This window comes from Pongo pygmaeus, chromosome 8 (genome assembly GCF_028885625.2).
Source record: "Pongo pygmaeus isolate AG05252 chromosome 8, NHGRI_mPonPyg2-v2.0_pri, whole genome shotgun sequence".
Lineage (NCBI taxonomy): Eukaryota > Metazoa > Chordata > Mammalia > Primates > Hominidae > Pongo > Pongo pygmaeus.
In genome coordinates, this window is record NC_072381.2 from 17985824 (window position 1) to 18012907 (window position 27084).

Here is a 27084-nt window from a genome sequence, read left to right on the forward strand (position 1 = left end):
AAGTCATGGAGGATTTTTCCTTCTGTCCCAGTCAGTTACATATATTTGTTTAGATTGTTTTTATTCTACATAAATTGGCATGGATCCAAGGTGAACCAAAATTCAGATTTGATTTCCTGAATCCCTCTCAATTGTCTGGCAAAGTCAAATTTTCAAGAGGATCACTGACGCAATGGACAGAAACTTTTGGTTCAAGGATGAAATTGGCCTATAATGAATACTCATATTGTTCCTATGGCACTATATATATATATATATATATGGGCATATATATAGTGCCATATTATAATGGTGTGTCTATATATCCACCAAAGCTCTCATTTAACCAATTAAGCCATATATATGGTTATGTATGTATATGTAAAAAGTTATTATAAGGCATATGTATGATTACAAGAGATGTCAAAAGAGATATATATGTGTGTGTGTGTATATATATGTATGTTATATATATGTAAAAAGAGATTGTAGTCCCGTATATAAGTGAGATATATATATACATGAAGTAGATGCAGTTCTACTTAGAACTATGGTGGATTAGGTCTGGAACCTGTACTTGGGGAGCTACGTTCATTTTTTTCAGTTTACATGGAGATGTCATATGAAATCATTGCTTCTATGATTGAAATATGAGCTTAGTGACTGAAAAATGTTATCAAATTTATCTTTTATTAATAGATGATAAACACAGTGATTAAGGGGCTGAGTTTTGCTGTGTGACTGACTCCTTTATTTGCAAAATGGGAATAAGAGCTGTACTCAGCTCACCTGTGGATATGAGGTTTTTGTTGTTGTTGTTTGTTTGTTTGTTTGTTTTTTAAGACAGAGTCTTGCTCTGTCACCCAGGCTGCAGTGCAGTGGTGCAATCTCAGCTCATTGCAGTCTTGACCTCTTGGGTTCAGGCCTCCCAAATAGTTGTGACTGAAGGTGCGTGCCACCACGCCTGGCTAATTTTTTGTATTTTTGGTAGAGAGGGAGTTTTGCCATGTTGCCCAAGCTAGTCTTGAACTCCTAAGCTCAAGCGATCTGCCTGCCTCAGCCTCCCAAAGTGTTGAGATTACAGGCGTGAGCCACTGTGCCAGGCCCAGGATATGAGTATTAAATAATGCATGTATGGTACACAGTTCCCAGCCCATATTTATTGTTCAATAATTTTTGTCATTATGGTTGTTTATTTTTGTCACTGTGGCTATTATTTTTGTCATTGTGGTTGTTTTTATTGTGATGGATTGAAAGTTTAAGAACATATTAGGTATTAACTATCCAAAGAGTAGACAGAAGAAACCAGAAAGCAGGATGCTTGGAGGAGGTGAAAGGTCAGTGTGGTTGAAATCATGAAGTTAGAGCCAGAAGGGTGGGTAGGAACTGAGGTTCAAGAAACATGAGTTGTCTTGGAGGGGTAAAACCAAAGTGGCAATTTATAAATGTTACTCTGGCTAAAGGCTTACGTGTCAGATTGCATTGGGCTGAGACCAACTAAGATATGAGGAGTTAAAGACAGACAATACAGAAAACATTTTATTTATTTATTTATTTATTGAGACAGAGTTTCACTCTTACTGCCCAGGCTGGAGTGCAATGGCGTAATCTTGGCTCAATGCAACTCCTGCCTCTAGAGTTCAAGCGATTCTCCTGCCTCAGCCTCCCGAGTAGCTGAGATTACAGGTGTGCACCACCACATCCAGCTAATTTTTTTGTATTATTAGTAGAGACAGGGTTTCACCATGTTGGCCCGGCTAGTCTTGAACTCTTGACCTCAGGTGATCCACCCGCCTCGGCCTCCCAAAGTGCTGGGATTATAGGCATGAGCCACCACGTTTGGCCCAGAAAACATTTTTTTCAAGATGTTTAGCAGCGAAGGGAAGGAAAGGAGAGGTCCTGTTAATATGAAATCTCAAAGGAAAAGAGAGGGGACAGAATCTGAAATAAAGTGGAAGGTTGAGCCTCAGATCCAGGAGAACACTCATCGGTAGAAATAGGAAGAAGGGAGAAAAGATGACTGTGGTTTCATGATGCTTTCACGTTGGTGTGTTGGGTGCAGGAGATTTTTCTGGATGGCTTATATGAACTTGATTAATTTGAAGACAGAGCTGACTGCAGGGATTGATGAAGAGGCTGCCTGCGGCCGGGCCCGGTGGTTCAGGCCTGTAGTCCCAGCACTTTGGAAGGCTGAGGCGGGCGGATCACGAGGTCGGGAGATCGAGACCATCCTGGCTAACACGGTGAAACCGCGTCTCTACTAAAAATATAAAAAATTAGCAGGGCGTGGTGGCAGGCGCCTGTAGTCCCAGCTACTCGGGAGGCTGAGGCAGGAAAATGGCGTGAACCTGGGAGGCGGAGCTTGCTGTGAGCCGAGATCAGAGCCACTGCACTCCAGCCTGGGCAACAGAGCGAGACTCCGTCTCAAAAAAAAAAAAAGGCTGCATGCAAACCTCTCGCGAGCACTGTCATCTAAGGACTTACAGAGATTTTTAATTTCTCCCTGGATTCCTCTAAACAATGGCTTGGACATCTCAGATATAAAATCATATTGGGGCTCCAATCTCTTTTTACATGTTTGTAGCCAGAGTCAAAATTACTGTTTACATGTGAACATGTCAATTACCTTTCCTTTTAGTAGATGCCGTTTTCTCTCAATAACCTTGGATCTTAATTTTCCTCCTCTGAGGCACAGTTACAAGAAAATAACATCAAAGTCCAAAATTGGCCGGGCTCAGTGGTTCATGCCTGTGATCCCAGCACTTTGGGAGGCCAAGGCGGGTGGATCGCCTGAGGTCAGGAGTTCAAGACCAGCCTGGCGAACATGGTGAAACCCCATCTCTACTAAAAATACAAAAAATTAGCTGAGCATGGTGGTGAATGCCTGTAATCCTAGCTACTAGAGGGGCTGAGGCAGGAGAATCACTTGAACCTGGGAGGCAGAGGTTGCCGTGAGCCAAGATCATGCCACTGCACTCCAGCCTGGGGGACAGAGTGAGACTCCATCTCAAAAAAAAAAAGAAGTCCCCAAACTGATAATCCTTAATTTTTTTTTTTCTCTCTCCACCCTGCAGGATGGGTACTGGGCAGATCGGGGCTGTGAGTGGCCTCTTGGCTACATCTGCAAGATGAAATCACAAAGCCAAGGTCCAGAAATAGTGGAAGTCGAAAAAGGCTGCAGGAAAGTGAGTGCACCAATGCCCACAGTAACTTAAGCTGAGCACATATGAGTTGACACCGTTGGCTTTATTTTTATGTGTGAAAGTGCCTTATTATTGCAGTAGCCAAGGGTTTCCGCTGTCTCAGTCTTCAATAGTTTATTGTTAGTGTTTGATCTCACTGTTCTCCTTAAAGTTTTCTTTGGGAATTCTGTATAGTTAATACGGAGGTACACAAGGCCGGTAGCTCCTTTCGGAATGTCATGGGAATTGGAAGAGAGAGAACAGGAACTAAAAATGGCGCATCAGAGGGAGTCTGGCTAAGTTGAGGACAGGCCATGGGAGAAGGTGTCATCCACCTTCTGTAGTAGAAGGTGACAGTCTACTGTATTCTGTCATCCTATGGGTTGTTAAGAACATTTCCAGTAGATACCCCCAAGTTGCTGATAGCAAATGATCCTTAGTCATTTTCTTCCCATTTATAATATTCCTGATGCGGCATCTGCTGGAGAGGATTCTTCTCAGTAGGTCACCGCAGTTGGGAGGTGGGAAATCCAGCCTCCAACTGGTACCCACAGTAACTCAGTGGTCCCTGTGAAATAGTTTTCTAAAGCACACAGAAGCTACGAAAACACAGGGTTTATGGTTATCATTTTCCTGTTTGATTGCTACTTCTTGTTTTCTCCTTTCTCATTTTCTTTGAATAAAAATGAAGTAGAAACTATTTTTTCCCCAAGAGTATTATGTTGTGGTCACATAATCTTATAACACGTACCAGAAAGCTGATAATTTGGTACTATAAAAATAAACCGTAAAGAAATAGAGCAGATAATGGAAAATCATAGCATGGAAGAGGCACAAAGGACCTGGGTGATTTCACAGTTCCTCTTCTAAGTTTTGAATTCTGGAAACTTCAGTTCAGAGAAGCAATGTAGCTTTCTGATAGAAACAGAGGCAAGGCTAGATCCCAGGTCTCCTGTCCCTAGACAACTATTGTTTGTTTCTGTTCCAGCATACGTTCATATTCTTTGCCTGATCATATGCTTACACACGCTTGTATATTACTGTCATTTTCTAAAATAACAAACCTTACATTTTTATTACTTTTAATCAATCTGTTTTATTTTTTCTATTTTCCTACACATCTAAAATCTTGATAATAATCCTGTTTAATCATTAGGATGATAATAAAAATAAAATAATAGCAGTCCCTTATGAAGTACAATTATTGCATTCTAATAGATTTACAGGGTGAATATTACAGTCCTGATTAAAAGGAAGAGGAAACTGAAACACAAAGAGTTTAAACAACTTGACCACTTTAAAAACACCTGTTTGAGGCAGTGCTTTCCTTACCGGGCTGGGAAGACTGGGGAAGAAAAAATCCACTCATCAACAAAGGAAGATAATAATGCAATTTTTTCTGTCTGGGCTTTGGCATACAGTGGTGTTGAGGGGTCTTTCTAAGAATTCAAAAATCACAGGCTTGTTGTTGTCGTACAGACCTGAGATTTAATTTTCAATTCAATGCTATCAGTGTGGGAAACCCTAAACCAAGAAATCAACCTAAAGTGGCCATAAGTTTCTAATATTCCAGGATTCCTGACATATATAAATGTAAATCCTCATTATAAAGAAGTCTCATTATTCAAGCTGTGGGAACTCCACAGGTGAGACTGAAACCCCAAATTATAAGATATACCACCAAGATCTTCATATGGGGAAAATTTATAGATATGACATTAAAATAAAATGTGTTTTAAAATGTTTACAGAAAAAGACAGAAATGAAACCATTGATCAGCCACCACATTGTCTGAGAATGTCTTAAATTCATCCTCACCCTGAATAATAGTTTAGCTAGGTCAGTTTAGAATTCTGGATTGATGGTTGTTTTCTGACAGCAATTTACATATTATTTTATTATATTTTCTCCTGGCCTTATTTTTGCTACTGGAATTCCTGCTGTCACACTAATTCTTCTTCTGTTTTGAATTGGATATGCTGGTGGTTCTCTCTGATTGATTTTAAAATCTTCTCCTTGTCTTTGGCATTCTGCAGTGCCTGGGTGAATGCCGAGTACCTAGTGGAATGCTGCAGTGTAGCATTCTACTACATGTGCCCAGATCTGGAATTATTTTATTTGTTGCCTTTGCTCCCCAGTGTGATTCTTTTTTTTTGAAATGAAGTCTCGCTCTGTCACCCAGGCTGGAGTGCAGTGGCATGATATCAGCTCACTGCAACCTCCGCCTCCCGGGCTCAAGTAATTCTTCTGCTTCAGCCTCCTGAGTAGCTGGAACTACAGGCACAAGCCACCATGCCTGGCTAATTTTTGTATTTTTGGCAGAGATGGGGTTTTACCATATTGGCCAGGCTGATCTTGAACTCCTGACCTCATGATCCATCCGCCTTGGCCTTCCAAAATGCTGGGATTACAGGCATGAGCCATCGTGCCAGGCCCAGCGTGATTCTTTGAGGTTTCACAGCCATCTTTCAGTTCTTGAAAGTGACCCGTCATTAGTTTTATTCGCTGCTTCTGAAACTTCTGAAACTTATCATAGGCGGTTGTTCAACCTTCTCATTCTATTGTCTATGCTTTCTATCAATATGTTTTTTAACCTCTTTTCGTATCTTCTTCTCTTCCTATGCTATCTTTTCTATCTTGCTATCTTTTTATCTTTTCATCCAATTTACTAATTTCCTATGAAACCCTGATTACTATATTTAATCTGACCATTGAGTTTTTAACTTCATTGCTATGTTTTTCTTTTATAGACATTCCATACTTTGGAGTTCATGTCCTCCTGTTCTTTGTGCATACTATTTTGATCTTTTGTTATTGGATTTATTCTTCTGTTACAAAGTCATCTCAAACATGCTGTTTTTTTAAATAAGATCTTTCTGTTTTATTATGTTCAGTTGTTGAGTCTTCCTTAAAATGGGACATTTTCTCATATGGCTTGTTGTTGTTGTTTTTGAGAAGGAGTCTTGCTATGTTGCCCAGGCTGAGGTGCAGTGGCACTATCTCGGCTCACCGCAACCTCTACCGCATGGGTTCACACAGTTCTCCTGCTTCAGCCTCCCAAGTAGCTGGGACTACAGGCGCCTGCCATCACGCCCAGCTAATTTTTGCATTTTCAGTCGAGACGGGGTTTCACCATGTTGGTCAAGGTGGTCTTGAACTCCTGACCTCAAGCGATCCACCTGCTTCGTCCTTCCAAAGTGCTGGAATTACAGGTGGGAGCCACTGCGCCTGGCTGGTTTGTTGTTTTTGGTTGTGATTTAGTGACCTCTCCATCCCCACCCATCTCCCCAAATGTCACAGTCTCTCTTGACCTGGTTGGTGGGCATATTTCTGATGTGTGGTTTTGCATTCTACTTCTTGGAGTGCTTTAGAGATTCTCCTTTTACAGATTAAGTATGACTTTAATTTTTTGGCTGTGGATTCCCATGCAATGTGGATAGCATAAACTTGGAACTGTCACTCATCTGCGGCACAAACTTGGTATTTATTTTCAAACTCAGGAATTGTTTTTTTCCAGTACTCAGAACCCCAGGTAGATGACAAGACACTGTCATTTTCAGGTTCTGTGGGCAGAATGTTCTAGTTCTCTTTTAACCAAGGGGTTACAGGGGTTACTGGTATCATTTTTATACAAGGACCTTGGTTCCAACTCCCTGCCTCAAGTGAGACAAAGGCCAAATATCATATTCTGTATGGACACTAATACCACAGCCTTTAGGACCTTAATCTAGGATCTCACATGTCCTTGGCCAACAACAATTTAGTTTGTGCATTTTCCATTCAGCTTTTAGTATTCTACTAAATTTGGGTACCTGGAGATTGCCCCCTTCTTCTTCTCAAACTCTAGTATGGATTTTTCATTTATCGTTATGTTTTTATTTAGCATTTCTGTTGTTTTTTTTTCCTGAGACACGGTCTCACTTTGTCACCCAGGCTCGAGTGTAGTGGTGTGATTGATCATGGCTCACTGTAGCCTCCACCTCCTTGGCTTAGTCAATCCTCCTGCCTCAGCCTCCCGAGTAGCTGGGACTACAGGCACATGCCATCACGCCTAGCTAATTTTATAAAATTTTCTGTAAAGATAGGGACTCACTATGTTGCCCAGGCTGGTCTTGAACTCCTGGGCTCAAGTCATCCTCCCGCCTTTGACTCCCAAAGTGCTGGGATTACTGTGCCTGGCCATTTCTGTGTATTTGGAGTATGGGAGAAGGAGGAACAATGCTGAATCATACTGCCTGAAGTTTGAAAAGTGCTCTCCTATGACCAAATGATGTAACTTTATACCCACCTTCTAGTATTGTCTTCCATAGGCAACTAGGTTTGCTCTTCCCCAAATTCTTTCCCGTGGTTACCTATTCTAAAACTGGTATCTTAGCCGTTCTGTTCAGTTTCCTGAGTAAATGTTTCACAAATAGTTTTCGTTGCAAGATACATTATAAGTGGAGAGAATGGCTGCCCCCATTTATTTGCATATTTGTCATAAGAGGAATGATGTACTACTGTTTCTTTTATTCGTTTATGTGTATAATTTTCATTGCATTTCAGATTCTTCAGAGTTGTGTTCTTTAGACATTCCTATTGTTTATCCAATAGTTTCATGATAGAAAAAGTATTAAAATAGTATTTTCTAAGGCTGGGCACCGTGGCTCACGCCTATAATCCCAGCACTTTGGGAGGCCAAGGCGGGCGGATCACTTGAGGTCAGGAGTTCGAGACCAGCCTGGCCAGCATGGTGAAACCCCATCTCTACTAAAAAGACAAAAACATTTGGCCAGGTGTGGTGGCACGTGCCTGTAATTCCAGCTACTCTGGAGACTGAGGCAGGAGAATTGCTTGAACCTGGCAGGCAGAGGTTGCAGTGAGCCAAGATTGCGCCATTGCACTCCAGCCTGGGCGACAAGAGCAAACCTCCATCTCAGATAATAATAATATTTTATAATATATATGTGCATGAACTCTGCTCATTTATTCACTGCTTGATAACATTAATAGGGCTGGAAAAAACATCACTTTTACTGCTATATGATTGGACATACGCTTTCAACATTTGCAGAAGCAAACCAAACCTGTAATAATGAGAATGCTTATTTAACAACTATTGAAGACAGGTATGTAACTATTTTAATTTCATTTTAAAATATGTCAAATAGAAAAAAGTTTCAGAACAGCCCGAGTATCAACATGCTCTAAATTTCTGAGTATATTTTGTGTGATCTTGAGGTATGATTTGTAAAGGTAGAAGCATTAAAAATAATATTCTTATTTGGATTCTTCATTGCAAACATTATAAACCGTTTTTGCTAAATTTAGTAATATAAAGCAACATTCAGAACACATTACAAATAATAATCTAGTAAATGTAGTTTATAGAGCTAACTTTTTAATGATCCATTCTATGTTGAATTTTTTAAAGCAGGAAAGTAACTAAAAGTTGCCAGCTCAAAATCACGTTATGTCTTTACCACTCTCTCCACCAAAAAAGAAGGCAAAGAAGTTTACTGAATAATTCATTCATTCTTTCCATTCTTCCATTCTTTGCTTTGCTTTGCTAGGTTAACAGACTCATAGGTCAGGAAAATCACATGAACATAGAGGAGCTTATGTAATTTTTTATCTCTAGGGTCCTATCTATTTTGAAGATTTATTTATTTACTTTTCACCTACTCTACGCAAAGCTCTGGATTAGCCGCAGAAGAAAGTTTACAAAAATGGAAAAGTATCTATTTCACTTGTAGTAAAGAAGTAACAAAATTATGGAGTTTTAGTACAATAAGTTATATTTAATGGTCTTTTGAGGCAGACCGAATAAAATATAGGGAATACTGTTGATATTAAAAATCTTTGGATAAAAATGAGAGATGTCATAACATTTCATAGTCTTTATAAAAGAACTGTATTTCTATCCACATGCTGCTTTCATATATATTTAAATGTCTAATATATGGTAGTAGCACCCTAATACAGTGCTAACATCTGAAACTCAGAACGTAGGTACTTTTTATCTTCTGTGAGGGAGGTGAACTGCTCACCTTTAAGTACCATGAGATCATATTCTGGTCTGCAGTATAATTGATCTTTTGGTCTGTTGGAGATTATGTACATGATTTCACTATACTTTATATTTAGTTTTCCTTATGTATCTTCTGTAATATTTATACCCAGGAGTTCACTAACTGTTGTTAAATATGGTTTAGAGACATTTAAGGCAACTAAATTGAGTTTGGAACTTTTAATTTTTTTGGTTTGTTTTGTTTAGGGAATGAAATTATTTAGACTATGGTCAAATAAAATGTTGCATTGCTGTTAGGTTTCTCTATATTCTCTTCCTGCTCTCTCTGAAGTCATCTACAACTCTCTCCGTTCCTGGAAACTTCGGACACCATTTTTGTTTTTCTCGAAAGACAGATTTTTTCCTATGTTGCAGCCTCCATTGTTTTATTTGTCATTTTAGACACGTTTTCGGTGCCTTGTCAACTGAATTTTATTGTTCCCAGATTAATGCCAAATAGACAAGAATCCTAAGGGAGAGAAAGTGTTCGAATTCATGATTCTGCCTCTCATTCATTCTGGAGATTGAGTCTCTGCTTCTCTATATTTCATGATAATTTTCTCTTTTGTTTCAGAGCTGAAATATGAGAGAATAAAATTGAGGGGGGAAATTCATGCAGATTATTCCATGAGTATTATCCTTGATAATGTTATTAACCTTGAACTTGCTGAATCAAGAATTGAGTAGAACTATTTGAAGAGTGGACTGATTTTTTAAAACATTGTATTTTAAAATACATTAGTTTTCTTCTTTGTATTCTCAAAATTCTCTGACATTTTGAGAATAGGCAGAGGGGCTGGTGAGGGCTAGAGGGAGATGGTTTGAGTATCTCTGAATGATTTTATATACTCAGCTATATGGTATTTTTCCATCATAAGCTCACATTTCCTTGGTGACAATGTGTATAATGTAGATGACATACAAATATAACATAATATATTTAAATTACCGATTCAATTATAGCTCAGACATAGAACTGAGATAGTTTTCAGGTTGATAATTTTGAAAACTGGCGTAAATGTTTCGAAAACTTAATTGAATGTTAATTCTTCTTTTTAAAGATATGAACAAGCGTTCCTGACTAGTTTCGTTGGCTTAAGGCCTGAAAAATATTTCTGGACAGGACTTTCAGATATACAAACCAAAGGGACCTTTCAGTGGACCATCGAGGAAGAGGTTCGGTTCACCCACTGGAATTCAGATATGCCAGGTATGGGCAGCGCTTAGGTTGAGGGTGCATTCACCCTACGAATCCGTTGGATAAAGTCTGTTATTCCTCCGGGTATCTCTGCAAATAGACTAGGTAAATTGGTCATGCTTTTAGTAACAATTTATATTTCATTCTTTTTGTTTTTTCATTTCTTCCTATTTTTCTTTTCTAGAAATTTCCCAATGGGTTTAGTGTTCTAAAGAAAAAAGGAAGAAAAAAATTGCTAGGATATCTTGCTGGGTTATCTGGTACTGGTCTACTTAAAACCTATTCATGAAATTCTCAGTGGTCACAAAGGTTTCAAATGGTTGACTTTTTCTTTCTTTTTCTTTCTTTCTTTCTTTTTTTTTTTTTTTTTTTGAGACAGTGCCTCACTCAGTTGCCCAGGCTGGAGTGCAGTGGCCCCATCTTGGCTCACTGCAACCTCAACCTTCCGGGTTCAAATAATTCTCGTGCCTCAGCCTCTTGCCTCCTGAGTAGCTGGGACCACAGGCATGTACCACCACGCCTGGTTAATTTTTGTGTTTTTAGTAGAGATGGGGTTTCACCATGTTGTCCAGGCTGGCCTCGAACTCCTGGCCTCAAGTGATCTGCCTGCCTTGGCCTCCCAAAGTGCTGGGGTTTACAGGCGTGAGCCACTGCACCTGTCCTGGTTGACTTATTTCTGAAAACCTAAAACTATATTAAATGGACATAAAGCTTTTCAGTGCAATTAGGAGTTGAAATATTAGAGTGGTTGGGTGGTGCAGCAAAGGACATTGCTCATGCGGAACTTATTATTTTCATATCTTCCATGTGCTACCGTGTTTAGTCTTTTATTTGCGTTGGATTTTATTTTGTCATCATAAAACCCTGCCAGGTAAGCTTCAGTATCTTCATTTAAAAGAAGTGGAGGTCGGGCACGGTGGCTCATGCCTGTAATCCCAACACTTTGGGAGGCAGATGTGGGCAGATCACCTGAGGTGAGGAGTTCGAGACTAGCCTGGCCAACATAGTGAAACCCTATCTCTACTAAAAATACAAAAATTAGCCGAGTGCAGTGGTGCATGCCTGTCATCCCAGCTACTTGGGAGGCTGAGGCAGGAGAATCGCTTGAACCTGGAAGGTGGAGGTTGCAGTGAGCCGAGATTGTGCCATTGCACTCCAGCCTGGGTGATAAGAGCAAAACTCTGTCAAAAAAAAAAAAAAAAAAAAAAAAAAAAAAAGTGGAAACTGAGACTCAGGAAGTTTATGTGACTAGAAAGCTTCCAAGCATGAATTTAGACTAATCTGTGTCATCCCCAAATCTGTGCTACTTACACTCGCACCACCCTGCCTGCCTCTCTATATATTTTGATTTACCTTCCCTCGTAAGATGTTGTAAGTTGTTTCTGAAGTAGTCTCGGAAAGATTCTTTGACTTTTTATACAGTGGTATCACTAGCACACAACATTGTTTAGTATGACAACACACAGAGAAATTTCAACATCCCTTATAGCAAATATTTCATTGTGCTTGGGTGAAAAGCTAAAAAATAATAGCTCAAGTCTATGAATTTACTACCTGACCTAATATGTCCTAAACTTCAGTGTTCTGTAATTTGCATTCTCACCTTTCAATAAGGGAAACAGATCAGTAACCTAAATGGTGTGATTTTTGTTTATGGAATTATTGAACTTTCTGAAACATAGCAAGATTTCAGTTGATTTAAAAAGTAACAGGATGGTGTAATAAGAGCTGAGTACATACTTTAAAAACACATCTTGGCAGTAGTGATAAGTCTCACTCTGTAAGTGAAGCTGCTGAACTTTGCCTGTGGTGTCATCCAGCAGCAGGATTCTGAGGAGTTAGCCCTGGAATGTCCTTAGGGACTAACAATGGATGGAACTGGAACAGAACTCAGTTGCAACCACTGTCGTGGTATATCCTTGATGGAAGGATGGTGGCTGCCCTCTTTGGCTGAGTTTACAGCTGCAGGAGGAGTGGGCAAGGAGCCTGGGGCTGGGGCCTGAGCATCAGGTCAACTGAATTGATTCTGATAGTTAACGGGATGCCGCAGCCTCTGTAGTCATCTATTCCACAGTTACCAGGTTTTAACTCGGTGCTACAAAGAGAAGGAGACAATCTTAGGAATCAGGGAAAATCCTTGAGGTGTCAGGGAATCAGAGATTTCAGAGAAAACATTCCAAAAAAGGTGTACCTCTCCAGAACTTCATGAATGACTTCTAAGCACTTCATGTTCTTTAAAAGTCTGATAATAAAAAAATTTCTTCATCATAGCAGCAAAGAATTCTGATAATTTCAAAGCTGTGTCTTAGTTAACTGCTATTTGGAAATAACCTTGACTGTAAGGCAGAATTATAAATTAAGCTCAGTGCATCCTCATTTTGTTTTATGTACTTCTTTGTTCGTTAAAGCTGGCACTCCTTACAGCTCTATGAGGCAGGTCTTGGTATTTGCATTTGAAGAGGAGAAAGCAAGTTCAGAGTGTTTGAATAACTTACCAAAAATCTCTAGTTGAGACGTGTCTCATTTTGAAATCTGTGAAAAACTTTGGTCCTGGAAAACCTACGTGGACCTTAGTGGGAGGAAAAGAATCTCAAAAAATTAAGAAAGAAGAGAGAAAACCAGAAAGGGGGAGGAAGGGAAGAAGGAAGGAAAGAGGGAAGGAAGGAGGGGAGGAAGGGAGGAAAGGAGGGAGGAAGGAACGAAAGGAGGAAAGAAGGGAAGAAGGAAGTGAGGAAGGAAGGAGGGAGGGAGAGAGAAGCAGTAAACTACTATTTTTGCCATTATGGTGAATTTGATAATTTAAAATATTTTATCATTAAATGACTGTGTGTGGGGCACTTTGCCAAATGTTAGAAATATAAAGTGTTACAAAACCCCCTACATTTGAGATCATAATTGGGTTGGGGTTATAGACCACACAAATACCAATGAAACTGATTCAAAACAGCACAGACCAGTTGCTGAATGCCCCTGGCACAGCCAGCTGCATCTCCTCATCACATGCAGGCTTCACCACATCCCTGATGCTTGGTTCTGAGTGCCTTCTGTGAGCACGGCACGCCTTCGGCAGGCACCTGTCAAGTGAATTCTACTTTATATATTTAATACAGGGCGAAAGCCAGGGTGTGTTGCCATGAGAACCGGGATTGCAGGGGGCTTATGGGATGTTTTGAAATGTGATGAAAAGGCAAAATTTGTGTGCAAGCACTGGGCAGAAGGAGTAACCCACCCACCGAAGCCCACGACGACTCCCGAACCCAAATGTCCGGAAGATTGGGGCGCCAGCAGTAGAACGAGCTTGTGTTTCAAGGTGAGTATCAGTTATAAAGCTGATAAGAGAATCTGGAGTATGCTTCAGCCTAAAGAATCATCTAAGGACATAAAAAACAAACAAAAACCAAAACACTCTGCCCAGACTCTACCATAGGTATTTAGAAATTCTGATTTGATTAACCCGGGGATCAGTTGTTTAAGAGCTCCTTGGGTGGATGCATTTAGACCCACAAATACAACCAACAACATAAACACAACTCGCAGAAGTTTTTCCTCACCTGCTCTGCCACTATCACCTCCTCTCTGCTTCTCTCCTTTCTCCCAGGCCTTCTAGATCTACCTCCCTCCTTTCCCCCCTTCCCCCCTTCCTCCATCCCTTCCTTACCCCCTTACCTTCCCTTCCTCCCTTCCTCTTTTCCTCCCTCCCTTCCTCTGTTCCTTCCTTCCTCCCTTCCTTCTTTTCTCCCTTCCTCCCTTCCTCCCTTCTTCCCTTCCTCCCTTCTTCCCTCCCTCCTCCTTCCTCCCTCCTTCCTCCTCTCTAACCCTTCCCCCTTCCCCCTTCCCCCTTCCCCTCCTCCTCTCCTTCCTCCTTTCCCCTTTCTCCTTTCTTCTTCTGCTTTCTTCTTTCTTCTTTTTTCCTCTCTCTCTCTCCTTCTCTTTCTTTCTCCAGTGGGGTCTTGCTCTGTCATCTAGGCTGGAATACAATAGTACAATCATGGCTCACTGCAGCCTCAAACATCTGGGCTCAAGTTCCCCTCCCACCTAAGCCTCCCAAGTAGCTACAGGTATGCACCACCATGCCTAGCTAATTTTTAAAATCTTATTTTATGTAAAGATGGGATCTCACTATGTTGCCCAGGCTAGTCTCATACTCCTGGCATCAGTTGATCCTCCCACATAGACCTCCAAAAGCTCTGGAATTATAGGCATGAGCCATTGCACCCAGCCTCTTTTTGTCTTGATAGAAATTTCTGTTTCCTGTCACGCTGTGGCATTGCAATTCATATTTTTCCCATGCTCTTGGAGCCCAAGTTTTAGCTAATAAAATTGATAAAATATTCTACAATAATGCCACACAGGTATTCTAAAGAGAGTCCTCCCTTTTTCTGATTTAACCCTGATGATTATAATGATGGGTGAGGAAAGGAAATGATAGGTTGGGGCACGTGGCTTTTCAGTGCCCATTAAATGGCAGTTCAATATTCTACCATTATTTAATACATTCATAGTTTAGGCCATTCATTTTCTCCTTATGCAATCAAATTCACTAAAGCAAACAAACAGACAATAAAGGAAACCCAGAAAATAACAAACAAAAACCCCAATGAATTAAGGAGTAGGGTCTTTTACTCTCTCTCTTTTATAAGTCACATCCTTTCTAGAGAAAATTAGACTTAGCCAAATACAGAAATGTACCTACGGTATTAGTCTGTTCTCACACTGCTATAAAGATACTACCCGAGACTGGGTAATTTAAAAAGGAAAGCGATTGAATTGACTCCAAGTTCCACATGGCTGGGGAGGCCTCAGGAAACCTACAGTCATGGTGGAAGAGGAAGCAGGCACCTTATTCACAAGGTGGCAGGACAGAGAAGAGCATTTGAAAGTGTAGGAGAAGCTACCACTTACAAAACCATCAGATCTTCTGAGAACTCATTCACAGGAACAGCATGGGGGAAACTGCCTTCATACTGCAATCACTTCCCTCCCTCAGTGTGGGGATTACAGGTCCCTCCTTCGACATGTGGGGATTACAGTTTGAGATGAGATTTGGGTGGGGACACAGAGTCAAACCCTGTTACCTACCTACTGCTTAATGATACTGTTTTCTAATAGTCCTGCTCTCTGTACTTCTTTTATTCAATCCCTTTGAATGGCATATAGCCATGATATGCCCTGTAAGACAGTTTGGCAAGACTGATGAAGAATTTGCATCAGGATGAGGCTGTGCAGTCTTTTCTAACTCAAGAGGAGTATGGTTAATTGAGCTGGTCACTCCCACTAATAGAAATAGGAATCCAGGGAGTCTTCAATCCAGATTGGCCATCAGATCTAATAACATAATTTACATAGAAGGCGATGTATTGGGCTAAGACAGAAGAGGTTTGTAAATGGATTATTTGAGGACTAACACAAAGAAAATCAAGTATTTTATTGTTACCTCTGGAAACTTTTGAGTTACTACACAAAGGCCAGATTCATCTTATTCCTAGCCTTCACCTGAGGATGTTAGGCTATGGAGATTTATTGCAGTTTTTTGAGAGAATCATCAGTTTTACCCAGAGCTGAGAAGTGTATCAGGGGCTTCAGTAGAGAGAATTTTCTGGTGGATCTTCAACAAATGAAAATATGTGCTTGACTAGAAATTAGGTGGTTTTACAGGTACTTGGGGTAGGGTTTGTTTGGAAATATATAGACCACCTTTATAAAGATTAAGGTGTGAGAATTATTAATGAAATTCAGCTGATAGTAAATTTAGTTAAGAAAATAAAATCTTATATCATAGTCTAGCAAGTTGAGGCATCATAGGAGTCTGGGATATACTGATGTGGATACTTACTTAAACACCTTTGTCCAGATAGCTTGATTCAAGTTAGGGTCAAGGAGAAGGTTGTCTTCGGCTGCTTAATGACAACTTGGGCAACCATAGTGCCTTGGAAGCAAATTTTTTTTCCCACAAGGCTGTGATGTGGGAATGATGAGGAGCAACGCATGAGAATTAGAAAAGTCAATGGCCAAAATTACCTCCTTTCTATTTGCATACTGGTGGGTGTGTCCCAGACCGTCACTGTTGACTGCATTTCACTATTCTCTGCAGTCCTCTGAATATTATGACACAATTCCTAAATCATATAATCTTTTAAATGTAATTTTGCTCATAACTCCCTGCCAGATGGTTGTCTGTGGTTGCATGTGCTTCAGTAGTTGTTAAGATGTACAACCATAATGAAAAATACAAGGCGGTATTGAAGGACATTACCAACAAAATATCGAAACATTGCCAGGTTATTCATTGTTTAAGCTGAACACAGTAACAAACTGTGCACAATTTTAGAAAAGTTATTTTCCTGAAAATTCTTCTTCTTCATGTTTACTTTCTCTGTATCAAAAGTGTCTTTCATTCTTTTCCATCTCAATGCCACTTTTTACACTTAACCAAATTAATCTTGTCTTCCACATAGAGCTGTATACATAACCCATATGCCTAAAGCTCCTAAGATTTTCATCTAATTTCTCTTGTGCTATAAAATAATTTTATTTTCTAAGGTTTTCTCAATAAAATAATCCCCCAAGTTTTTTTACCCAACTATTCACTCATAAATTGATTTTAAAGCAAAAGAATTACATTGTATTGAGTCATTACAATGTTTTGTTTTTCTGTAAATGAACTCTCATCAAAAGTAAATAATTGTTTCTCTTAATCTGATAAACTACAAAGCATAAAATAATTTTTGTAACCATATCATCTTCAGCTGTATGCAAAAGGAAAACATGAGAAGAAAACGTGGTTTGAATCTCGAGATTTTTGTCGAGCTCTGGGTGGAGACTTAGCTAGCATCAATAACAAAGAGGAACAGCAAACAATATGGCGATTAATAACGTAAGTGGTATTTTTATGGATTCTTCCTTTTTGTTATCTAGTTCGTGCTTATGAAGTTGAGAAAATTTGTCTGTTTCTGAAATTGTTGTCTCAGGATGCTAGTTTGAGCACCTGTATCATCTCCCAAATCTGGGGGCCCTGTTTGATCTAGTTTCACTTTCAAATCCTTTAATTTTATAAGTGTAAATTCTGCTATGACTTGCTCTATAAAAGTTCAAGATGCTTAATACATATTTGTCTTTCAATACTATGCCATTATTTACTCTCAGGCCGTGGCCTGTTTTTAAGATATTTATGGGATATACCAAAATGCACATCTATTGCATAAGTCTTCTATTTAGCTGTTAAATCTCTTTACTTGTGTACTATTAATTTACATTTAGGAGATAACTTTCAAATATGGTTAGTCCTCATAAGTTACTGAACTTGCTTCATGCAATAGCATATGCTTTCTTTATGTTTTGGATTTCATAGAGCTAGTGGAAGCTACCACGAACTGTTTTGGTTGGGATTGACATATGGAAGCCCTTCAGAAGGTTTTACTTGGAGTGATGGTTCTCCTGTGAGTAATTTGACTTACTATGTAACTTTCTTACTTTATCGTGTATTTATTTTGATGAATCCAAACTTTTAGTAAGACAGGTCATTATGATAGGCACTATCCTGCCATGCAAAATTGATGTGCAGGTAAACTTCCTAAAACTTGAGTGTTTTATACCCTCTTTTAGATCAATAGAAATGGAAACATTTTTTATATTCCCACTAATAATGATTAGGCTTCGTCAGACTTCTCCATTTCCAGGAATGAAGAAGTGAGAGATTCTGGCATGTGCTGGCAATATTTAGAAGCCCTAGTTGTCACAAGAAGTGATTTTGTATAATTTCAGTTCTGCCTGCACCAGCAACTTTTCAAGGAACTTGAGTGAGGTGGTTTATTTGATGGCTTCATTGACATTTGGGTTTTATATTTACATCTCTGGAAAACACATCACCGTGCTTAGTCCAAAACTCTGTGTGTTATGATTCCACACTGAAAACTCCATAGAGGACCTAGACCCAGGGCCTCTGTTTGTTTCTGCTGTTCATTTTGGCAAAGTTTAGTAGCTGTTAGCAATATTTTCTGGGTCTTTTTCTTTTACAAGAAGAATTAATTATATTTCTTTATCCTACACATTTAATAAAGAGAAAACTTCCAATAACACACTGAAATATTATCCTTTCCATTGGGTTGTAAATTTAGGAACTCCCGACACTGAGAAGTGGAACTTTGTTGCCAAGTTTTTCCTGTATATAAACCCCCATTTGTGGCCCTTGGAGCCATTCTATTTAATAAGAATAAAGAAAATGTTATAATAATCAATTGTGTACGTTATTCAACATCACAATGTTCCATGTAATGAAAGCTGTTTCTTTTCTACTGTGTTTGTGAACTGTGCTTTCAAAGCAAAGCTATTGTGAAAAAAAACTAAATTGATAAAACAATGCAAACATATCTTTCGTTTTTTGTTTGGATGAATGATTGGCATTGGCTTGATACAAATGGTTAATGGTTGTAGTTTAATGTTTCTAATATAGGTTTCATATGAAAACTGGGCTTATGGAGAACCTAATAATTATCAAAATGTTGAATACTGTGGTGAGCTGAAAGGTGACCCTACTATGTCTTGGAATGATATTAATTGTGAACACCTTAACAACTGGATTTGCCAGATACAAAAAGGTATGATCACCTCTTCTCTCCTTTATCTCAGCTTGGTAGACTAACCTCCTGACACCCCAGTATCTTTCCTTTATTAGCAGAAGCAAACAAACAAAATAACAAAACCAGGAAACTGTCAGTGGCCATCATTGCATAGGATAAGCATGAAGTTGATAAGCACAGATAAATGTGCCAAAGGAACAGAGAAGATCAAAAGGCCACCTGGGAGTTCTGGGCAAGAGTCACGTCCTCCCAAATAGTTCCCATGAGCAGCTCTGATCCTGGCCCAGGTTCCATAGCAGTAGAAGTTTGTGGGTGTCCTATGCTGTCAACAGAATAATGCAAATACAACTTCCGTTTTGGAATTTTCACCTTCTGACCTACGTTAATCATCAAATAGGTGAACATTTCCCCAAATCTGAATATTCTAAGTATTGATTTCTCAGATAAATGTTCCACACAGTGAACAATCACCCTGGAGTGGCCTCTGATGCTATTAGCCCCACCATGTTATTGATGGTGAAACAATATGCATGCTGACAGTCATTATCTGGGACTCAGAAAGTTCTGCATATTCAAGTCAGGCCAGAGGATCCGAGTTCTAATGTTAAGAGAAACCAGCACACCAACAAGCAAATAAACAAACCTACCCTCGAACCAAAATATACATCAATACCTCCGTTGTAAATGGTTAAATGGAACTGCATTGCCCTCTGCTGTTGGGGAATCTTGGCAACCATTTCAACTCTGGCTGGAGATGACTTACTGCTCTGTTTATTTTCCATCCTCCTGCTTAGATTATTGCTTTCAAAGTTTCCAGAATAGAAGAAGTCAGTGGTGGCCAGTTGTCCTTTAATGGTCTCTTAGCTACCAATGGCTGGTATCCTTTTTGCATTATTGTAGCTCTGCTCTTGTAGATGTTAAATTCATTAACCTAAAAGCTAGGTAACCTGAGTCCCTTTATCAGCTTTCAACAAAATCCAGATATATCATTAACTAATTGGAAAGAAAAAATATTTCATTTAACTTTTAGTAAACCATACATTTAAGAAAAATAGATTTTCTTAAAAAAATGCATTTTCTGTTTTATAAATAAATAGTTCACATTTAATCGTTTCAAATCATGAAATCATAAATAATTTCACAGATTATAAGATGTCTGGAAAATGAACAGCTGTTAAACACCTATTACATACTAATAACTCACATATTTTCACAAACTAATCTATTTGGTTTAGTTGACAAAATTAAGGCTAAATGATTTAAACCCAGGCTTGGGATTTGAAGCTAGGCTTTCTGATTCTAAAACTTGTGATTTGTTTTTTTTTTCTTTTATATAATGCTACTTGTGCCTGAAAACTGTGGTGGTTGTAATTTCTGTTGGCTATTATTGCACCTAATTTGTTTAATTCTTCACTTCTTATTCTCTTTTCCTTCATTCTGCCCTCCACAACATGATGTGCAAATTAGAGAAAGAAAGGGAAGGGAGAAAAGAGAACAACTAAGTTTTTAGCAATATTGACTCATGAAAATAGTGAAAATAGAAGGATATGTAATTAGCAGAAGTTTAAGTACTTTATTTCTACTTTTCGCTTGTTTTACAGGACAAACACCAAAACCTGAGCCAACACCAGCTCCTCAAGACAGTAGGTGTTTTCTTATTTTCTGATCTCTGTACTGATAACCCTTTCTCTGTCTCTTTCCTTTCTCAATGAAAAAATTACTTGCCCTAGGAAGGTAGAGAGCAGAAGTCCTTAATACCTTTGAGTGAGAATATCATGGAAGTTTGGGTCTTCTTCTCCAGAGAGAAGCTCATATGCACAAACATAAGGCATGTTAATACAGTTTCTCAAGGGTTCATGAATCAATTCCAAGGTCCCAGGTTCCTTCTTCTTTAGCACATGTATTAGTGTCCACAGGCTGCTGTAACCAGTTACCAGGAACTTGGTGGCTTAAAATAACATGCAGTTACTCCCTTACAGTTCTGGAAGTCAGAAATCTGGAATCAATTTCACTGGGCCAAAATCCAGATGCTGGCAGGACCATGCTCCCTTTAGGGGCTCTGAGGGAGAGTCTCTTTCCTTGCCTTTACCAGCATCTAGAGCTGCATTCTATGAACTCTTCAGCTCATGGCCCCTTCCAGCAATGTAGCATCTTCTTCCAGTGATCACATTGCCTCCTTCTCTTGTAGTCAAATCTCCCTCTGCCCCTCTGCATAAGGATACTTGTTACTACATTTAGGGCTCACCTAGACGATCCAAGATAACCCTTCCATCTCAAGATCCTAACCTAATCACGTCTATAAAGTCCTATTTTCCATATAAGCTAACATTCATAGGTTCCAGGGGTTAGGAACTAGATATCTTTGGGGGCTTTTATTCAGCCTACTGTAGCACAGAAGTATGGAATCCCATGGGTTGGAGAAAGCCTGAGGGGCCCACTTGATACGTGAATTCCTTGCTTCTACCCTGAAGCACCCAAGTCCATCTATTAGAAGTTTGGCTTTTTTTTTCTTCTTATACTGGGGTGAAAGCTGCTTTCTCATAATTCCCACTCCTTTGATGTAGAACATTATGGGTGCATTATATATAAATCCTCACAGCTATGCTATCGTATTGATGAAAGTGACACCCGGAGTTCTTTTACCCAGTAATGAAATATGGAACTTAGCTGGGAATACAAAATGGGCCCTTTTTACCAGATTGGTAGAAAGTGGATATTTGGGCTGGGGTTCAAATGTCTGTATTTGATGTGGACATTCTGCTGTTCTGGTCTCTCAGAATTGCAGATACCTCTTGATATAGCGGCTCTGTCCCTTTCACCTTTGTGTGCTGTATACACCAGATTCTTGAATTTGTCTACGTAAAACTCATTGCCTTTTCTCATTAACTTTTCAGATCCACCAGTCACTGAAGATGGGTGGGTTATTTACAAAGACTACCAGTATTATTTCAGCAAAGAGAAGGAAACCATGGACAATGCGCGAGCATTTTGCAAGAGGAGTTTTGGTGATCTTGTTTCTATTCAAAGTGAAAGTGAAAAGAAGTTTCTATGGAAATATGTAAGAACATCAATCATTTAAAAAAATTTTAATAGTTTTAGGGGAACAGGTGTTGTTTGGTTGTATGGAAAAGTTCTTTAGTGGTGATTTCTGAGATTTTGGTACACCCGTCACTTGAGCAGTGTACACTGTACTGTCTTTTATCCCTCACCACCCTCTTACCTGTCCCTGCGTCCCCAAAGTCCGTTGTATCATTCTTATGCCTTTGCATCCTCATAGCTTAGCTTCCGCTTATGAGTGAGAACATACGATGTTTGGTTTTCCATTCCTGAGTTACTTCACTTAGAATAATGGTCTCCAATTCCATCCAAGTTGCTGCAAATGTCATTATTTTATTCCTTTTTATGGCTGAGTAGTATTCCATAGTATGTATATACCACATTTTCTTTATCCACTCATTGGCTGACGGGCATTTAGGCTGGTTCCACATTTTTGCAATTGCAAATTGTGCCAATATTATAAACGTGTGTGCAAGTGTCTTTTTCATATAATAACTTCTTTTCCTCTGGGTAGACACCCAGTAGTGGGATTGCTGGATCAAATTGTGTTTCTACTTTTAGTTCTTTGAGGAATCTCCATACTGTTTTGCATAGTGGTTGTACTAGTTTACATGCCCACCAGCAATGTAAAAGTGTTTCCTTTTCACCACATCCTTGCCAAGATCTGTTATATTTTGATTTTTTAATTATAGCCATTCTTGCAGGAGTAAGGTGTTGTCACATTGTGATTTTGATTTACATTTCTCTGATAATTCGTGATGTTGAGCATTTTTTCATAGAACATCATTGATTTAAGGATGGAACAGTGACATGTGATAAACAAAGTGTCTACAATTGGTAACCCCTAGTACAATTTCTAATTATGTGCTGAATTTGCACCTCCAAAGTTCAAGGTAAAGATGGGAATGCATGAGGAGGAGGAGGTCGTAACACAAGTTATGCCCTATTGTTTAAATATTTAGTGCAGAATTGCAGAACTCAGAATCTTTTTTTTTTTTTTTTTTTTTTTTGAGACAGTGTCTTGCTCTGTTGCCCAGGCTAGAGTGCAGTGGTGTGACCTCGGCTCACTGCAACCTCCATCTACTGGGTTCAAGCAGTTCTCCTGCCTCAGCCTTCTGAGTAGCTGGGACTACAGGGGCACACCAACATGCCTGGCTAATTTTTGTATTTTTAGTAGAGACAGGGTTTTACCATGTTGGCCAAGCTGATCTTGAACTCCTGACCTTAAGTGATCTGCCTGCCTTGACCTCCCAAATTGCTAGGATTGCAGATGTGAGCCACTGTGTCCAGTCCCAGAACCATTTTTTAGCTTGGATTTTGTGAAGATCAGTACTTGATTGCTTTGAGTTCACTAATTTGAGTTCACAAATTTGATTTGCAAAGATTATAATTCTTAACTAGTTGTTATATGTCAGTCCTGGACCCTTTGTGTATCATATAGCTTAATTTTTAATTTAAAAATCTGGCTTACTTGGCCCAAATTTTTGGCCGTATAACACAGTTTGATTATTTATTATAATCATCTTTCTCGGTTGTAACAAAATTGCGATACCATTGATATACCTATCAGTGAAGGTATAATTTATTTTTTCCAAGAGTGCTTTTCTCAGTATCTTTCTGATTAAAATTCTTCATGGCCTCATTGCCAGAGAGGAGGTAACAGAGCAGGAAAAAATAAGTTGAACAGTACTGAAAGAATAAAAATTCATTTGATTTATAAAGGTACTAGAGTATACTCTGACTTAACATCATTTTGTGGATATACCTTGCTTTGAAATTCTCAAGATGTTTTCTAATATTGCACAACTATATATATATATATATGAAAATCAAATATATCTATATATAGTAAAATGGTACATTATAATGAAATTAATACATTTTGGGGTTCCTTTCCTTGTTCATGAACACACATGTTCTCCCAAGTTTGAAGAACAGATATATCCTCCTGGCTCATACACAGATATAAATTATAATATATATGTAATATATACATAAAATATGTATATAAAATAAATACTTAAAAAACATATGAAATAAATATATGATATATGTAAAATACATATAGAAAATATATGTAATATATGTATAATATACTTTATATTATACATATAAATCCTCTCACCTCAGCCTCCCAAGTAGCTGGGACTACAGGTGTGCACCACCATCTCCCACAGGGTGACTACTTTTCATATATATATTTTGTATATATATTTGACATATAGATTTATTTTACCTATATCAGTGTTTATAATGATATAGGTAAAATAAATCTAATATATGATTATTTTTTATTTAAAAAAGAAAAATTTGTACACAATTTAATTACTTGAATTTGTAAAGCAAATACCTTAAATCATTCTCTGTAATACTAAATGCCTATAATAGTTACATTGTTGAAGACATTCTTTAAAACAAAGTAGCCAGTCAGGATTATAGGATTATGCATCAAAGAAAAGACTCCTGCTTTACAAATTCAAATTATTAAATTGTGTGCATATTTTTTTTTATTTCTAGGAAGAACGTAATATAGAATGTACTACATTTCTGCAGAAATTCCTCTCTAGAAAAGGTTTCGATTAGGCTGCCTCATTAACATGTGTGTTTTGTTTAAGAACTTGCTGATTGTGTGATTCTAAATTGAACTATACGTAAACTTCCATGTTTCAGGTAAACAGAAATGATGCACAGTCTGCATATTTTATTGGTTTGTTGATCAGCTTGGATAAAAAGTTTGCGTAAGTAAATCAAGCTAAAAGCACCTTTGCTTGGGTTAGTGTTCTGACCAATACCTATGAGTTATTTTGAGATTTTTCTTTGTGGAATGCATTTTTAAAAATCCTACAGCATTCTCAATTGAAAAAGCAACTTTAAAAAAAGAATTTAAAATCTATTCAATATTTTCAGCACTATAAATTCCAAACAAACAACTCAAAATTGGATTCAGTTTTGCAAAACTACACTTTTCTTTGTTTTCAGATGTCATCATCTGTCAGTAAATCATCTACTAAAAAGTTGTTGTTTTAGACATATACAAATACTGAATTTATTTAAAAAATTATAATCCCATCTGGGATGATAACCTTGCTAACCTTGCTGCTGGGAACCGCAGTATCCTTTCCTATTGCCCTGTTCCCTGTGTTAGCAGCACTATTTTGAAGCACACTTTCAATTTGCAGGAAATACTTTCCCTTTAAAAGGGTGATTGTGCCATTTTCTATTAGATATAGGAGCCAGGAGCCAGAAAAAGCTGTAGGGACATGAGGAAATTAATACATTTTATGTTCTTTTTTCTTGTACCTTAATACATATGTCCTCTAGAGTTTGAAGGGCAGATATGTCCTCCTGGCTCATGTACAGAATTTTTTAGCCTCATATATTCCAGAGGACTGCTATTGTCATCTTTGAGCAATAGAGACCTAAATTCAAGGTCATTATTATTATTATTATTATTATTTGAGACAGGTCTCGCTCTGTTGCCCAGGCTGGAGTACAGTGGGACGATCACAGCTCGCTACAGCCTTAAAATCCTGGGTTCAAGCAATCCTTCCACTTCAGACTCCCAAGTAGCTGGGATGACAGACATGCACCACCATACCCCACAGGGTCATTGTTTTTAAAGACTAAAAGTGTTGGATCTTCCTTTAGACAAGGAACGTCATTTTATCATTTCTAAAGTGAAAAGATCAAATTTCATGATCTCATGGCTGGTCCCCTTCTGGCTGTCACAGTCTGAATTTTTGTAATTTATAGACATAAGTTTAGCCCACCTACATTACAAGAAACTAGAGTAAACATGAGAATCAGAGAATGAGTCTAATGAGAAATTCTATACACTCTGCCTCTCCGTGGGTGGTTTGGTTTTGTGGGAATCATGCCCGGGGAGTACAATGGGAGGATTTTTGTCTCTGGCTCACTTCCAGAGTAATCAGGGTCTCCACTTTGCGACTAAAGGTGGTTTCTTCCTGGGAGGGAAAAGAAGGTAGCCTGGACATGGTATCAGGGTTGCTGCTGCGGAGCATGACGCATGGGACACACCAATACTCAGGCATTGGGGGTTTTCCTGCCACTCTCTGGAGGTCTCCCTCTTCTGGGTTGACTTGTCCTGTCCCACCAGTAGGCTGTAGCCAACTATTCTTTTTTATGAGACGGAGTTTTGCTCTTCTAGCCCAGGCTGGAGTGTAATGGTACGATCTCGGCTCACTGCAGCCTCTGCCTCCCAGTTCAAGCGATTCTCCTGCCTCAGCCTCCTGAGTGGCTGGGATTACAGGAGCCCACAACCATGCCTGGCTAATTTTTTTTTTTATTTTTTATTTTTTTTTATTTTTAGTAGAGATGGAGTTTCCCCATGTTGGTCAGGCTAGTCTCGAGCTCCTGGCTTCAGGTGATCCACTCGCCTTGGCCTCCCGTAGTGCTGGGATTACAGGCGTGAGCCACTGCCCCTTGGCCTGTATCCAATTAGTCTAATGATTGGATCATTTCAAAATGCCTGAATTTTCTTTTCCAGTTGGATGGATGGAAGCAAAGTGGATTACGTGTCTTGGGCCACAGGTGAACCCAATTTTGCAAATGAGGATGAAAACTGTGTGACCATGTACTCAAATTCAGGTAGGCAAGTCATGCGTGTTGAATTTGCTTTGTGGCATGGAGTGTCATTTGCCACATCCCTAGACTAAAAGTAGCAAGTTGTGTGCTTATATCAGGCAAGATAAAAAGAGAGAATAAAGGAGAATTCTAATTTTAGCAGCATAACAGTTCAACTTGTAACGAGAATGGATGCTTAACATTTACACTAGTAAATGACATAGTTAATGTTCTCACTTGTTCCCAAATTAGGAACCATTTTTTTCATGTTCTGATTTGAAAAAACTTATCCAGAATTTGTTTATCTATCTCCTTTATTTCTCTCTAGCTCCTTATTATTCTGCGAAATGGGAATAATGACAGAATCTATCAATTGTTGAGAAGATAAAATGAAATCATACATCTAAAATACTGTGTAGATGTTCGGTGTATACAAAGTTTGCTATTGTTAGATTATTA

The 27084-nt window shown here is 38.8% G+C and overlaps 1 protein-coding gene across 2 annotated transcripts in view; it reads left to right on the top strand.

Moving 5' to 3' along the window:
* MRC1 (mannose receptor C-type 1) overlaps positions 1-27084 on the top strand; it is a 102897-nt gene that overhangs the window by 44842 nt on the left and 30971 nt on the right. Inside the window, exons 9-19 of one of the 2 annotated variants that reach the window (XM_054435976.2) lie at positions 3054-3164; positions 8154-8269; positions 10272-10420; positions 13519-13718; positions 17155-17282; positions 17757-17844; positions 18858-19002; positions 20586-20627; positions 21879-22042; positions 24712-24779; positions 26549-26649. In XM_054435976.2, the coding sequence (XP_054291951.1) occupies positions 3054-3164; positions 8154-8269; positions 10272-10420; positions 13519-13718; positions 17155-17282; positions 17757-17844; positions 18858-19002; positions 20586-20627; positions 21879-22042; positions 24712-24779; positions 26549-26649 (1312 nt within the window). The remainder of the gene's footprint in view (positions 1-3053; positions 3165-8153; positions 8270-10271; positions 10421-13518; positions 13719-17154; positions 17283-17756; positions 17845-18857; positions 19003-20585; positions 20628-21878; positions 22043-24711; positions 24780-26548; positions 26650-27084) is intronic. The other variant, XM_054435977.2, reaches the window with a different exon arrangement.